The following is a 16,370-nucleotide window of genomic DNA, read 5'->3' as shown; positions in this document are numbered from 1 at the left end:
CAACTAATCTTCATTTGACACTAAGTCCACTGCGTATACTCCATATAAAACGATTCATTCATTCATAGAACTATTTACTCGTTGCAGACATTTCTAGAACATCGGGAAAAATAGTCAATTTTGGCCGAAATTATTGTCAACCCCTGACACGAATCTGATTATCTCTCAAAATTGCCCAATGTCGGCCAATACGGTCAGATCAGCAAAATCAAATCAGTAAATCCTATCACCACAAAAATGTGTCTCCATGAATCAACTAAGAGTCGGAGCAAATCCCAACAAACACAGGCAGCCTCTACTTCACCTTAGCCCCATACAGCACATTCTCCATATAAGCACCTACATCTTCCTTTGATGGACTCTTGTCCACACAAGGCAAAGAGACCTTGATCCCATCAGTGCGAGGAGTCCAATCCGAGACGAGCATAGTAGTGTCCGGGACCGTGCTAGTTCCAGAAATTTCTTCTGCTGGGATTGGTGATAGTGGTGGCATTGAGAATGCCTCTTCTCCTTCGGCTTCTGCTGCAGCCGCCCTGACATGGCTGTTTCGGTTTAACTCAGAGCCACATGGTGATGGGCTTGAATCGCTTGATCCCTCGAAACTGCTGTTTGGTTTGGAGATCTATGCTAGAGGGAAATGCAAGAACAGACCAAAACATACAAGAAACCATATGCAATGGCTATAATCACTCAAGATTACTTAATTAGTATACTCAGCAAAGATTCAGTTGGATTTAGCTATGTACCTCGAGTTTGGTCTTGCCTGAGAACCGATGATGGCGTAGCTCCTCTTTGCCGTGTGCAAACTGTTCCATTTGGAAATATTAGCACTGTTGAATAGCTGAGTGATGTGTTATGTGTACGTGTGTGTGTGACACAGAGAGAGAGAGAGAGACCTCACATTGGGAACCAAATTGGCACGTATGAGAAGTTTCCCAGTAATGGCAGAGGCTATTCTTATAAGCAGTAGAATTCGAATTCGATTTCACAAATCTGCAGTTGAGAGAGTTCGATGGCATCAAAGGCAACCTCAGTCTCACTTCACCGCTTCCTTTGTTGGAATTAGGCACGGAAATCCCATCCATAACAATCACATCTTCCTCAACCTTGACCGGCGTGAGGAACGCCGGTGGCGGATCGACAGAGCGCAGGAACTTCATCAGCGGAGCCGGGTAATCGGAGCTGTCTGATGCGTAGGGATCGAACGGTGACCCAGAGCGGCGATTGCCGGCCGCATTCATCGAGTTGATTTGTGATAGGACGCCGGAATTGAACTTCGGGGCTTTGGATTCGCGCTTGTTTTCAGAAAACATTTGATTAATCAGAACTGCGTGAAAATCAATCAAATTAGAACACGCAGCGCAGCTGATGGAGAAATTTGAAATCTTAGCTAAGAAATAATCCAAGAAATCACGCGAAACAAACTACAACAAAAAGTACTTCGACCACTGAATTACGAGCTGAGGTTCAGTTCAATCGATAGAATTAGCTACAAAGTTAAAACCTAAACCTAAACTAATTCCGATTTCGCCTTTTTGTGGCGATGCAAATGCGCGCCATTTCTAGGTTTCGAATCGGAAAACAAAACGGAAGCCGACGAATTCACGAAATAATCCAGTGCAGCAGATAAAAATTGCACAATCGTTAAGCAATCGGATTAAATCACAGTTAAAACAAATCAGAACTGAAATATCAAAATGAAAAATTCTGAGTTCCGATTCTAACAACCGGCGCAGGAAAAGGAAATATCAAAATAACATGAAATCGCATCATCGGAATCAAATCGCACCTGAAGAAGAGAGCTTTTTTCTTTAGCCGTCGTAACTCGTTGATCGATCGAAGCAGAATCCGAGAAATGAAGATGAAATCTGAATTCAGAGCGAAGCTATGAGCTTACTCTTCCTTCGCATATTTGAAAGAGAGAAATATTTCCGCCAAATTCATAAAATAGTTAAGGAAGTTGAAGCGTATTTATAGTATTAGTAGCTATGAATGCAAAAAGAAAAATGTAATTATTAAAAAATTAGTGCAATAATATAAGTTTATAATTCAATAAGTGCACTGGCATATAACAGTTTAATTCTTCAGCATAATTACAAGTTTTATTAAATATTCAAATGCATCTACAAAATAGCATGCCTCTTGCACCATACAGCACATATCACACATTACATTATTATTCAAGAATTTACACAAATCTTAATAAGAAGAAGTTGGTGGAGACATCAAATCCCAGTTATGGCAGTATTGAGGTCTCCACCAAGCAACGAAAGGAGTCCACCACCATGTACTCTCCCCTCCGGACCCGAGAAACCAAAGCTCGTTGGCGCGTCCTCGCCAGCCCCCGCGCTCCTTTGGAGTGTCGAGGCCTTCATCGACAAAGGAACAAGTACCTGAGGTGGGATGAGCTTCTGCCGTTTGGCTGCCCTGTCGACCGAGTTGGTTGAGTCCGTGATCACGCTCCCACCTGATGACGAACGCGCCTTATCAAGGCTCACCAAGCCATGGAAGAGTCCCGCACCTATCATTCCACCTCTGCTCGCCTCCCTCCCTCGGACCAGGGTGCAGTGTGCAGCACACAGACCGCTCTTTCCCCGTGCAAACTTCTCGCATTTCCCCTCGCCCCAGTTGCACCTCTTTCCCCCACCGTGGGCCTTGCAGAAGTCGGTACTACCCTGAGCACTCTTCCCACAGTTTTCAACCTTGCAACGCTTCCCTCCTCCGTGCTTCACGCAACAATCAGTCCTGCCACGGGCGCTTTTGGTGCATCCGGGAACAGAACACCTCTTCCCTCCGCCATGAGCAACGCAGAAACTAGTACCTCCGTGCACACTCTTCGGGCAGATCCCTCCTCCATCGAACAGGCAGCGCTTCCCACCACCGTGCCCTTTGCAGAGGGGCGTACTCCCCTCAGCGCCCTTCGTGCAGCCTGCAAATATGCATCTCTTCCCACCACCATGAGCCTTGCAGCACATGGTACTCCCCTGCGCGCCTTTAGTGCAGCCAGTGACTTGACAACGTCTCCCACCACCGTGAGAGATGCACAAACCGGTCTGTCCCTCAGCACTTCGGATGCAGCTTTCCACCTTACACCTCTTACCCCCACCATGCCTTATGCAAAGGCCGGATTTCCCTCTCGCTGCTTTAGTGCACCCTCCCGAGAATCCACAGCGTCTCCCCCCACCGTGGGCAATGCAGTGGTCCGTCTTTCCCTCGGCACTTTTCGTGCATCCAAGCTGATGGCACCGTCTCCCTCCTCCATGTGCTTTGCAGAAGGCTGTTCGGCTTTCTGCACCTTTGTTGCATCCGGGCTTTTGGCATCTATGTCCGCCCCCGTGGCCAATGCACAGACCTGTTGTCCCCCGTGCTCCTTTTATACATCCATCAAACTTGCATCTTCTTGAATTTACACCCCTCTGATGTGATGATTCCGAAGCACTTCTAGGCTCAGACACAGCACTCATGGAGCGATCAGAGACAGATGAAGGCTCAGAACTCGGCCTAGTAAGATGGAAATTGGATTTTGCACCAACTTCTGTAGTTTTATTTTTTGTCAACAACCTGTTGGCATCTTCCACTCTTGGGGCCATAACAAGGCTCTTCATATAGCCACCCGATTTCTTGCATGAAGTAGAGCCCTCATCGCCGAGCTGAACTGAAGCTTGAACATTGAATGCATCAGAAACTACATCAGCACTTCCAGAAAGACCAAGCTTCAACATTGAGTCATGTCCCGAGGTGTATACAGGTGCAAGATCTTTAGTACTGTCGTCCTTAGGAAGCGAGTAGCTATCGGAATATGAACTGGGAGTTGGTCCCAGTCCAAGTACTAACTTGCATCCATCATCGGGATTGTTTACGCTAATACCCTGACCACCAGCACTCATCTCACTACTTCCAAACATGGAAGCCTCATTTGACACATAAGCAAAGGCATTCAACTGTAGAGTAGTGTCTCCGCCATTACAGTTCTTAACGAACTCAGAGTAGAAGGAAGGATGCATGTTGTTGATCTTATTAGCTCAAACTATAACTTTTTCGAAGGAATGAAGTGGCAGCTTAAAAGACTATGATAGATACACTAGTACGATAATCTATAGATTAAAATGAAGAAAACACGAACATACAAGCTGCCCCCACCGCTCACGAAACCAGATGTGTCGGATCTATCCATTTCTTTAACTTCTTTCGAGCAATGTTCTGAGTATTTATAGATACATCCTCATCGAAAAATTACTATTGGAAGGTATCATTAACCTCAAATACCTGTACAGTTCAAGAAACTGTACACAGAGTCCTTGCAGTTCATTCACCTGAAAAAAAGACAATGTTTCAAATTCAAACCATATTCGAAGAAAGGATAAAGAAACCTACACACTACGACACAGTTTTGGTGATATAGTCGGTCAGCCTGATCAAAACATACATACTTCCCCAAACTGGTGAGTTGTAGTTTACTGAAAGATGTAGGCCAGATTCAGGAGAACGCGTCATGATTGGAGTTAGAGATTGTAAAACTCTATTGAAATGAAACAGACACCAAAGTATGATTTCTCGATCTAAACTTGTATTATAGTACATATAATGACAAGAAAACGGACATGTGTATATCGGTCTTTGGCAGGTTTAATAAGAACTTTGAAATAGTATAACAACAGTGGAGGAAGCAAAACACATCATTCATTTAGAGATAAAACTCTAAACAAACATGGTCATCCACTTCTGTATCTTTAATTCCTTCCATCTTACATCTATTATTTGGCAACCATCCAATTCATACACGAAACAACCCTTAACGCGACAGTAACATTTCCTACTTATCAATTTGCACCGACATATAGGGAAATCGATCCATGAGATGGTAGGTAATCATAAACTAGTGAAATTTCATGAAGCAAGAACACTTGAGAAAAGTTGACTCATCTCATACTTGAAATATGCAGAAATGAAGATTTAGTTTGATACATGAACAAATCTACTAAATCTAATCTCCTAATTCTAATTACTGAAATTTATCTTCAAAACTCCATTATAATCAATTGAGTATGAAAAGAGATCTATAATTTGATAATTTCACCCCTCAATTAAAATTGTGGAAAAACCATAAATCAATCACAGATTCCATTGCTGCCATGTTTGACAAACACAAAATCATGTGTTTACAATTTTTGTTTTCAGTAAAAAAAAACTATACAGTTTTCTACGTAACAAAATTTACTCAGCTATCAACGCATCAAATTCAGAGAAAACAAACATGGAAGAGTTAATGTGAGTGATTGAGATAACATATTAACAACCACACACACATCAAGTCATATGAACTCATTATTTTCAAAGATGAATTAACATTCTGTAATTTGGAAAGGAGATATGAAAGGAGTGGAAAGGAAAAGGAATATTACTCTCTACGGTTAGGTTTTCTTTCTGCCATTTGCGCAACAAGCCAATCTCAACAATCCAGCAAAGAGAGAGAGAGAGAGAGAGAGCAACAGCAATTTCCAGTTGAATACAAACAAAGAGTGGAAAAGAGAGAACGTATTTAAGGCTTAGCAAATGTTAAATATGATTAAACATGATTTAAGCATTCCCTTATTTTTATTGGTTGAAGAACATCACGTGGATTGCCAATAATACCCTTTGGGGTGTTTGGTTTGGGAGTTTGCTCGAGATTAACTTGTTCCGAGATTTAACTGAACTGAGATTAAAATGTCAAGACTCGTGATACGATGCAATCTCTTTGTATTAAGTACCAAGTTTTATCGATCCAACTGAACAATATTCATAACACTCAATCTTATCTAGTCCATCAAATGAAACATTATTAGATGGTTGGTTTATGTACGTTATTCAATTTTCTCGAACTAGTGTCTCATAGATTTAATCATGCCTGATTAGCTGGGTCTTGGAACTTTTATATTACAAAATAATTTGATTAATATAATTTTAAATAATTTTTTTTCAATTTAATCTCAAGCAATCAAATATACCTAATTTTCGGATGCAATTATCAGCTGCAGGCCAATGATTCGGACACCATACATATACACTTTATATTGAAAGAGACAAAGGCCATTGTTTTCATTTTTATTGCTTCACTTGATTGAATCGTTGCAGCTTAAGGGGTAGTTTTGACTTTTCAGTTCTTACACTTCTATATTTTGTAATAAATATATAGCCAACTTTATTTATTTATATTTTTACCTATTTGTAATAAAAAAAATTACTGTACTATTTTCAAAAACATACTATGGTTTGCACTTTTTGATCTAGACAACTTTTTTGTCAAAATTTCCAACTATGTATTAGACAAGAAAATTTGCATAAAAAAATAAAGACATTCAAGACATTGAATTTTTGGGTATTGGGACAATTAAGAATATTGTTTAAACTATAATATAATCTAAAAAATTGTGATATTGACAAAAAAAAAATTGACCAATCTTGTTAATTTTTTGCGATAATGTCAAATTAATCAGAACTAGATATTTTTATATAATTAGATTCTGTCAAACCAGTCTAACAAGAAACCTACATGCATAAGTAAAATTTTCAATCTTGATTGAAGTTTCACATCTAGTTAGTGAATCCGATTCTTTTGATATGTCCCAATCCATAAAATATTACCCATTGAAGTTGGAGGGATACTTTTATTCTGAAAATAATCTAAAGTTTATACTCATTCTGATCCTTTTCAAATTATTTTCATCAAATTGGATTTCCATAAATATTACCCATTGAAGTTGCATGGATGCTTTTATTCCCAAAAAAAATCTAAATTGAATTTCCATGAATACACACTTTATGTTTGATACGGAAAATTATACTAAGTGTTAAGTTGCAGAGTGAATTTAGTAAATAAAATTTAAATAATATAATAAAATAAAATAAAGAGAGTGATATTTTAATTTTTGGAGACTCATTAAATAAAATCGAACTACTCGAAAAAAAGTGTATCATTCGAATGAGATGGAGTAAAAGACTAGTAGTATTATTGTATTTTACTTAGGGGTATTAATAAATGTATGTTGATTCCTTTTTTGTCAATGTTTGAATCTTAAGATTCAAACGGCTAAACGTATATTCTTAATAAATGGTGGGGCCCGCGGGGTAGGAAAAAATAAGCGGTGGAGGTGGAGTCGACGTGGCGTACCCTTATCAATATCAACGTAGAAAAATATCAAATTATGTGGCTGACCTGGATGGCTTTTCCATTTGTTTTTACTATGTTGGCTTGCTAAGTTGAAAATGCAGACATATTATAAAAAGATACAATGAATTTTTTTGGTGTTATATTCATGTTACAGTTATTAAATAAAATAAAAATCGCTAGAACATTATAAAGTTTGATCAAAATTCGTGCATGCCTCGAAATTTTATAAATAACTTGAAAAAATCATGAAATTTAGATTTGTTTACCGTTATTCTAGGACGCATGCATTTAATACTAATATGGTAGTCATAAAACAGCATGTGGACATCGAATTTTGGCGTATCGACCAGGGGCGGATCTAGTAAAGGCATTGGAGGGGCATTTGCCCCACCTCTTATCTTCTACTCCATGTATATATTACTAATTGCAAAATTTATTTCTTTTAATTTCTTACTAAATGTCTCTCCTCAAATTCTTAAAAAAAATTTATAGATAAATTTGCCCCCTTCCCTACAAATTTCTGGCTCCGCCCCTGGTATCGACGTATGATAGAGAATTTGATTTGGTAATTTTGGCATTAGATAAATATTTTCTTATGATTATAATAGAATTGTTAAGTATAATAACTATATAGATATAATTTTTTGACATTACATGCATTAACTACAATGATAAAAAAAAATTCAAATGCTAGAGTATAAAATTGTTTTTCTTGCAGCGAACAATAACCCACGATGGATAATGCAAGTAAGTAAAAATACGTAACTTTGTTTCCACTAAATAAAGGTAACTTTGTCTCCGAGTTTCCATCTAATTTTGTTATGCTAAAGCTACACTAAGTCTAGATAAGGCTCACTTGTTTATAACAAATAACAAATCAAGATTATAGTGAAGTGGATTTTGGAGTGAAGCCAAAATTAAACAACACCAACATAATTGCATATGTAATAAATTTGACAAATTAATTAGATAAATATGGAAGATAAAGTGAAGATCGGTTACTAAGCATGTCCGGAGATGATTGGTTGGAAATTGGATTTGTTGATATATGAAATACAACCTGGCCTACCTAAGTCTTATTTATGATTATGCAACTTTTAGTTTAATCATATTATCTTTGTACATGTGTCCCCTCTCTTTTTAATTTATATAATATCTCATTCTAGTCTTAATAATGAATACTAAGAGTATTATGTAAGATTAGTAAAGTTGAAAAAAAATGATTAGAATATTAAATGATTAGTCGAAGGGGGATAAATAGAATAGAGAAAAAACTGTTAAGTTGTATTACTAAAAATAGGAGTATAATTTTGTAAACTGCCAAAATAGAAAAAACAAATTATTAATTGTGGGTGGAGGTTTGGTGTAGTCGTAAAGTTGAGTACAATAAAACTTTTATCGATGGTAAATATTAGGTTTATTTTGTCTATATACGAGGTATATCATACTCTTTCTCATCTTATATGTGGTGTGATTTTGTGTAAATTCTCTCGTAAAAGAGTACACATTTCCCTTTTGTTTAGAGAAAAAAAACACACTCTTTGAGTATCCCAAATGGTGGGATGAGTGATTTTTTAATATAGTTTGAAACTTTTGAATTTCAAGTTTAGTTTAGGCCCCACTTCGTCGATCTAGTTTTAGCCAATATATATGAAAAGTGGTTAACTTGTTAATACCTAAAATCATTGATAACAAATGGATAAAGATGACAAGTTGACAACTAACTTTAATTCTATATTCGAGTTTTAAAAGATAAGTAAACGATATTATCATGCAAATGGTGTTGTCAATATCATTTTGAATAACTAAGAACTTTATAATTTAATAATCTTCTCTTTATAAGAATGAAAAATTAGAGTACATATCACTCATAATATATGTTTTAATTTGGAGAAATATAGACAAAAGCATAATATATGTTAGTATGATGAAATAATGGATGGTCTATCTCTTGGTATTAAGTACATACTCTCATATATGGGGACTACAATAGTAAAAGAAATTTTTAAAAATTACATAGCTGGTAACGTTTTACTAATTAATGGGCCGTATCGGGTAACAATTTCAGTGTTCAACAAACGAAAGATTCAAAGAGTGATTGTTACGGACTCAATTCCCACATCGGTTGTGAGAACAACTGATGTGGGGTATGTAGACTAAATGAGCTCTCTCTCCTAACAGTATAGTCTTTTGGGATGAGTTCTCCTGTTTGGTCTGTATCAATTGGTGCTTTCATTGAGAGCCCAAACGGCTCGGAGTGGTGGCCGGGTAATGAACTCGCCGTGACCAACAAGTGCGTTTGGGACCGCTCGGAGTGGTGGCCGGGCAAAGAATCCGCCGTGACCAACGAGAACTCGGAGTGGTGGCCTGGCAAAGAACCAGCCATGACCAACGAGGACGTTGGCCCTTAAAGGAGGGTCGAATGTTACGGACTCAATTCCCACATCGGTTGTGAGAACAACTGATGTGGGGTATATAGACTAAATGAGCTCTCTCTCCTAACAGGCTAGTCTTGTTTTGGAGAAGACTAGCCTGTTAGGAGAGAGAGATAATAAAGATACGGAAAAGATATAGTAATATAATACTAGAGATATGGGAGATATTTCAGAAGAGAATTTGCTTCGTGTGGTGGGTCATGACTTGATCAGAGCAGAACATATGATTATTGCTCATCGATCAGTAGCGCTCGAGGCCGATGGTCGGTTTATCCCTCCACGAAACAACACACAGTGTTTGGGTGGTATTTGGAGAGATCCAATCCAATTTAGTGTAGTTCATTTTGTGTTGTGTCGGTTGGTGAATTCAAGTGAAATATTGTTTCAACTTAGAGCTTTGATCCAATTGGGAATACAAGGTGGGTGGAGAATGTTAGAGATCAAGAAAGTCACCTCAAGTACGACCATTGAATGCCTCCTTGTTTCTTGGTTTCCACATTGAGGACAATGTGAATTTCAACAGTGGGGGAGTTGATACGATTATATCTTCCGAAATATCTCCCATATCTCTATTATTATATTACTATATCTTTTCTGTATCTTTATTATCTTGTTCAATACGTTAGGTTATTAGGGAGTATTATAAATAGGAGCATTTGTTATCTTTTGAATCAATCATTGAAGAATATAATTATCTTTTATCGTATTTTACTTTTCTGCAATTTACTTTTCTCAGTCTTTGTTTATTGGTTGCTCGACGGAATTCCTTCCGCGAACGGACCTCTCTTATCCGGCGATTTCTCGCCATTATTCTCCGATACGAGTTTACTCGTATCAGTGATGATAGTTATATGAATCCTAATGAAAACTACAATCAGTTAAACTTGTAGCTATCGAGATGTTGAATGTGGTGAATGGGGGATTACAACTTGACTTGTTGAAAATCATATAACAATACTTAGCCGATTTTATACTCAGTCATAACTTAGAGATTGTTGATTATAATTGCCGAAAGATAATTACGATACTTACATATTTTCATATAATTCAGAACAAACTTGAAATTACAACTTGACATAAAATTAGCCTTATTAGTAGTATTTTATTTCAAAATGAACAATTTCTTTTCTCCATATGCAAGTTTGGCATAATGCATTCAATAAATAAGTCAATGATATGAGGATAATAAAAAATAAATAAAATAAGATTCCGACCCTTCCGCGCAAGAAAATGGTACCTTGGTGTCATTAATTAATGGGATGAAAATGTCAAAATCGAGAGTGTGTATATAATACTTATAAAAAAGGTTTTTTAAAAAAGAGTCGCATCATCCGTAAATAATTGATATTTGAATATACGTGGAAGATACCAAGTTGCAGAATATTCTAACAAGATGCAAGTAAGATACATCGATAATTGTGATTTAGGAATCTATTTTTTAATGATTAGAGCACCACAACCGTGCTCTGGCCAGCGAGCACGGTTGTGGGCCCGGCCCCACTTTTTCTGTCTGCTCTTAGGCAAGAGCACAACACCCACAGCAGTGCTCTTCCGCAAGGACGAGCACAATTCAATTTAAATAAAAACATTTCCATAATATTAAAATTCATTAAAAAAACTGAAATAATATTACAAATTACAAATAAAATAAAATAGACATAATCAAAATACTAAAAATTAAAAATTACATAATTAAAATCCTAAAAACTAAAAATTACATAATTAAATTCGTAAAATTAAAAAAACCCACTACGCGTTGCCAAATTCGCCCACATGTGTTTGATTAGGTCTTCTTGTAGCTCAACGTGGGTTCGGGTATCGCGCATTGTGTGACTTGTTTCGATCCTCTCACCCACCGTCGTATGCACACCTTGGCGTGGGGGAGACCTCATGCTTGAGCTTCCGGCTTCATCCTCGTCGTAGAAGCTAGCCGCCCTCGGCCCTTCGTCGGCTATAATCATGTTGTGTAAGATAATATGCTTTTCGTGGGCTCCCTCCCGGTCACGATGGATGTAGCGGCCAGTTGACCTAGTTGGTTGAGGAGGAGGGGTGGGGGTATTCGCTGCGACATATGCTTCATAAGCGGCGCGATGTTGTTCGTAGTATTCTTGTTCTTCGCGCTCGGCTTCCGCAATGAGATGAGTGAAATCCATTTGAGATTTTGAGTGAGAGATGAAGGTGTAGATAAGTTGTATGAAAAATATGAATGAGAGATGAATTGATGTGAAAAATGGATGATGAATGTGTGTATTTATAGATGCTTTTGGGGAAAAAAATAAAAAAAAAATACAGAAAATGGGCATTTTTTTGGGATTGAGAATTTTTTTTATTTTATTTTTTTGTATTATTTTCGATTTTTAAAAAAAATAAAAAAGGATTTTCCAACGGATATGCCATTGGCCAATCACACGCTGCCACGTCGCCTACTCGCTGGCACGGACGTGCTCGATGCATCGAGCAGCGCCGTGCCAGCGACGCTAGCGCAGCGGCGGACGACGTCTTCCGTGCCGCTGGCACGGACGGACGCCGTCCGTCCACAGTTACAGATGCTCTTATGAAAAAATCCAGCATACGAGGGACTCTGCCATGTCTTCGTCTTGCCAACCAATTTATTTTATTAATGCTAGTACTTTGTTTTAATTAAATAATCACATATTTCGTATGTCCCACCAAGATGTAATTATTCTTCTTTCGTTGTTCAAAATTATATCCAAACACTTAGAAACTGGAATGTGTGAAGAAATTTATTATAGTCTGATTATATATTCTAAATTTCTAATTTTTAATTTTGGGATAATATTTTTTACTTCGTTGTAATTTTGTGTATTTTGCACAATAATTCATGCAAAATACCAGAAATACGACGATGCTATAAAAATAAAAATATTTTATTAGCTTGGTAGAGATTAGGGTTAGTGATAGTTTGTGTTTCTGGATTTAAATGCTTAGTAAATGTTCAAAATTAATATTTCTCACTTTTAAAATCTTCATTTTAGTGAAATCACCCTATATATCAGATTTTGTGTCCCAACTTTCAACATCTTCTAAAATATGTTCCACAGATTAATTAGGTTTTTGTGTCCCAACAATTCTCAAACTAGAAAACGTTTGATTTATATCTGGTTTGATATAATTTTACAAGTCATATCACTTGATTCTTCGACTTATTATAGTTTAATTGAGGTGGATTTTATTTGACGTCGTTTCATTGGGAAAAAATTAAAAGTTCCAACTATAATCTCTTTCCCCTTTTCTCTATTTTGTCCAATTCTTCACCTTTCACTCTCTTCGGATCACATCAAATTCAAATTGAGGACAAATCAATTTTCTTTTCTTTCTTTTTTTGTCAAATGAAAAGTGAACAACATGAAATTATGAAAAATTAGGTGGGAAAATGAAATGTTACCTCATTTAGGAGTGATCCTAGTTAAATTTTTATAAACATAATCTTTTAATAGGTTTATAAAATTTTAATCTCTTAAAGATAAATCAAATATAAAGTTATAGATCAAATAAATGTTAAATTTCAACTTTGGGGAGGCATTTGGATAATTTAAATGTTCTCATTTTCTTAACTTCCAACCAATTGGCTAATTCACTATAAGATGACTTCCATAGTAAAAAATACCCAACTATTGCATATATAATTGTATTTAGCTACCTATAAATAATGTAATCAAATACGCAATCACATTCATATTAGAAAAAATACAACACGCTATATTTTTAATTAAGCACGTAAAATATGGTATATCACTTAGCTTTTATCAAAGGTTAAGCATTAATCATAAAAAAAATGAAAGTCACGATTTTGTGGCTACTTGTCCACATTGAATATTTAATTAATTAATTTTCAATCAAAGAAAATATATTAGTGACGATATGAATTATGTGACAGCAAAAAAAGAGAAGCTATACTGTGGGCCAATACCACTAGACTTTGTGGCTTGTGTTAGGCTCATGTCTTTGGAATCTTAGTAGAATTATTGATTTAATTACTTATAAGGTCGACAATTTTTAGGTTTTATAATATTTATTTTAAACATTTTTGGAGGAACACAAAACATAAGCAATAGATATTGCCAAAACTAGGAATTTTATATAGTACGTATAAGATCAATTATTCGTTATAATGTTGTATTAGTCCTTGATACTTTCTTCAAATTGTTTGGAAGTCAAAAATAGTTTTGGAATACGTTCATTTTATCACTTTATGTCTACTTTGTGAGTATTTGAATGATTTAAATTGAATATTAGTCCCTATAGGATGGTATGGAAAAAGATCTTGACTATAGAACCCAACAATCTCAGTATCCAAGCCCAAAACATTAAATTAAAAACTTTAAAATAAGAAATTTGAAAGAATAGGTATATTACAAGTTTAAAAATAGTTTTTGTGTTTAATGTACAATTTCACCCTTAATTGGTCATAAAATTCCGTCGCTGTCTCATACTCTCATTGAGCTGGAATTATTTATGAAAATAATTCAAAATAATTCCAGTCCGAAGACTGTCATTGAACACTTTTGTCTGCCTAGCGACTAACTCTTAAAGATGGTGATCGAGAGAGGCGAGGGATAGAAGATTCATGGTGGCTGGAGTTTGTAGAGGAAGATGTTTTTATTTCCTTTTTTTGTTGTGTTTAGTTTGATACAAAACATTCCCTTTTATAGGGAGATTACAACTCTTAGGAACTCCCACTAATAAATGTATGTCTAGGTAAATACTAGTACCAATTTAATGTAAAATCAATTACCAAGTAATTGGTACTTGGTATTTGGCTAACTAGCCGTTGCCATTATCTTTTGACACTCCCCCTCAAGTTGAGCAACGGTATCTCCGATGTTCAACTTGGTCAATATTTCTCTAAAGCTTTTCGGATTTACTGCCTTGGTTAAGATATCAGCCAATTGTTTTTCTGATGGAACAAACGGAAACTCTATAATTCCTCCTTCCAGTTTTTCTTTAATGAAGTGACGGTCGACCTCGACATGTTTGGTTCTGTCATGTTGTACTGGATTTTCTGATATGCTGATCGCTGCTTTATTGTCGCAGAATAGCCTACTCTTACGGCTTGGGGGAAAACCGATCTCGGTAAGCAATCTTCTTAGCCACATAATCTCCATGAGTCCACTTTTGATTCCTCGGAACTCTGCTTCAGCACTAGATAAGGCAACGACCTTTTGCTTCTTACTTCTCCAAGTTACCAGGTTGCCTCCAATGAATGCGAAGTATCCGCCGGTTGATTTTCTATCGACTGGATTACTTGCCCAATCAGCATCTGTATAGCCGTCCACTTCAAGGTCCTTTCCCCTCTTTAAGAATATTCCAAAGTTTGATGTGCCCTTGAGGTACCTTACGATTCGTAAGGCTGCATTCATATGTTCTTCTTGAGGTCGGTGCATGAACTGACTAACAACTCCAACGGCATATGCAATGTCTGGTCTGGTATGTGAGAGATAAAGCAATTTTCCTACCAGCCTTTGATATTTCTCTCGATCTGTAGATTCAGCTCCTTCAACAATCTTAAGTCCATGGTTTGGTATCATTGGTGTATCGGCTGGCTTGCAGTCTAAAAGGCCAGTTTCTGCCAGTAGATCGAGAACATATTTTCTCTGTCTTAAAAATATTCCATGCCTTGATCTCAATACTTCGATTCCCAAGAAGTACTTCAGCGGGCCGAGGTCTTTCATGTCAAATTCTTTGAACAGATTTGTCTTGAGGTTGTTGATCTCTTCTGTATCATCTCCTGTTATAATCATATCGTCAACATAGATGATAAGGCAGGTTACCTTATCCCCTCTCCTTTTTGTGAAAAGAGTATGATCAGAGAGACTCTGTTTGAATCCATGCTTGATCATTGCTTGGCAAAACCTCCCAAACCATATCCTCGGGGACTGTTTTAGGCCGTAGAGAGTTTTCTTCAGTCTGCACACCTGTCCAGGACCAAACTCGCCATCAAATCCTGGTGGAACCGTCATATACACTTCCTTGTCCTTTTCTAATTCTCCATGGAGGAAGGCATTAGTCACATCAAACTGATGTAGTGACCAATCCCTACAAGCTGCAACTGACAACAAAACTCGGATGGTATTGAGCTTAGCAACCGGGGAAAACGTTTCATCATAGTCAATCCCATATACTTGAGTGTATCCTTTAGCCACCAATCGCGCCTTATATCTCTCGATTGATCCATCTGCACGTCTTTTGATAGTGAAGACCCATCTACATCCGACTGGTTTTTTTCCTTCTGGAAGAGTGCACTTTTCCCAAGTTCCGTTCTTGATCAGAGCTTCAACTTCCTTCTTCATAGCCTCTCTCCAATGCTTGTGCTTGACTGCTTCTTGGAATGACTGGGGGATTTCTTCTTCTTCATATAGGGCTGCCTCGAATGCCCGAGCCATTTCTGTGAGGTGTCCTTGGGCGATGTTTGCTACTGAATATCTTGTTTTTCTCCCTTTCCAATCCGGAGAGTATCTTTTGGGAGGAATTCCCCTTGTACTCCTGTGTGGTAGTTCATACCGCCTGTTACTGTCGGTTCTGTTCCTGGTATCTTCTTCTCGGCTTACCCTGTCAATGTTAGTTATTTCCAATGGAACTGTGTTGGTTTCAGAGTCGTTTACCTCAGGATTTACAGACGAGGTTGATGGTTGGGCGATGTCCTCGACCTCCATGGTCTGACTAGTGGATTGAGATAGCTCTTTGGTATGACTTTCTTCTCTTGCTCCTTCTGAGATAGGATTGGATTGTTCTTCCCTTGACTGATCTCCCCCTTGGACAGATTC

General features: G+C 37.2%; 2 protein-coding genes across 2 annotated transcripts; both read right to left on the bottom strand.

Moving 5' to 3' along the window:
- Nucleotides 1-36: 36 nt before the first annotated feature.
- Nucleotides 37-1,946, bottom strand: LOC121757160 (zinc finger CCCH domain-containing protein 24-like). Its single transcript, XM_042152670.1, has 4 exons — nt 1,790-1,946; nt 897-1,327; nt 747-806; nt 37-622 (listed from the first exon to the last, which is right to left on the bottom strand). The coding sequence occupies exons 2-4, from the start codon at nt 1,311-1,313 to the stop codon at nt 296-298; spliced, it is 804 nt and encodes a 267-aa protein (XP_042008604.1). The 5' UTR covers nt 1,314-1,327; nt 1,790-1,946; the 3' UTR covers nt 37-295.
- A 66-nt stretch (nt 1,947-2,012) lies between these two features.
- On the bottom strand, nt 2,013-5,543 carry LOC121757159 (loricrin-like). Its single transcript, XM_042152669.1, has 2 exons — nt 5,403-5,543; nt 2,013-4,313 (listed from the first exon to the last, which is right to left on the bottom strand). The coding sequence occupies exon 2, from the start codon at nt 4,002-4,004 to the stop codon at nt 2,226-2,228; it is 1,779 nt and encodes a 592-aa protein (XP_042008603.1). The 5' UTR covers nt 4,005-4,313; nt 5,403-5,543; the 3' UTR covers nt 2,013-2,225.
- Nucleotides 5,544-16,370: the final 10,827 nt, after the last annotated feature.

The sequence above is a fragment of the Salvia splendens genome, chromosome 12 (genome assembly GCF_004379255.2).
Source record: "Salvia splendens isolate huo1 chromosome 12, SspV2, whole genome shotgun sequence".
NCBI classification, from domain to species: Eukaryota; Viridiplantae; Streptophyta; class Magnoliopsida; order Lamiales; family Lamiaceae; genus Salvia; species Salvia splendens.
This window is presented reverse-complemented; position numbering and strand designations above follow the sequence as displayed.

Coding starts and splice junctions, on each gene's coding strand:
- LOC121757160 (XM_042152670.1), bottom strand. CDS start 1,313: ATGTTTTCTGAAAACAAGCGCGAATCCAAAGCCCCGAAGTTCAATTCC. Junction 807..896: donor AATTTGGTTCCCAATGTGAG/GTCTCTCTCTCT, acceptor CAAATGGAACAG/TTTGCACACGGCAAAGAGGA. Junction 623..746: donor CAGGCAAGACCAAACTCGAG/GTACATAGCTAA, acceptor CCTCTAGCATAG/ATCTCCAAACCAAACAGCAG.
- LOC121757159 (XM_042152669.1), bottom strand. CDS start 4,004: ATGCATCCTTCCTTCTACTCTGAGTTCGTTAAGAACTGTAATGGCGGA.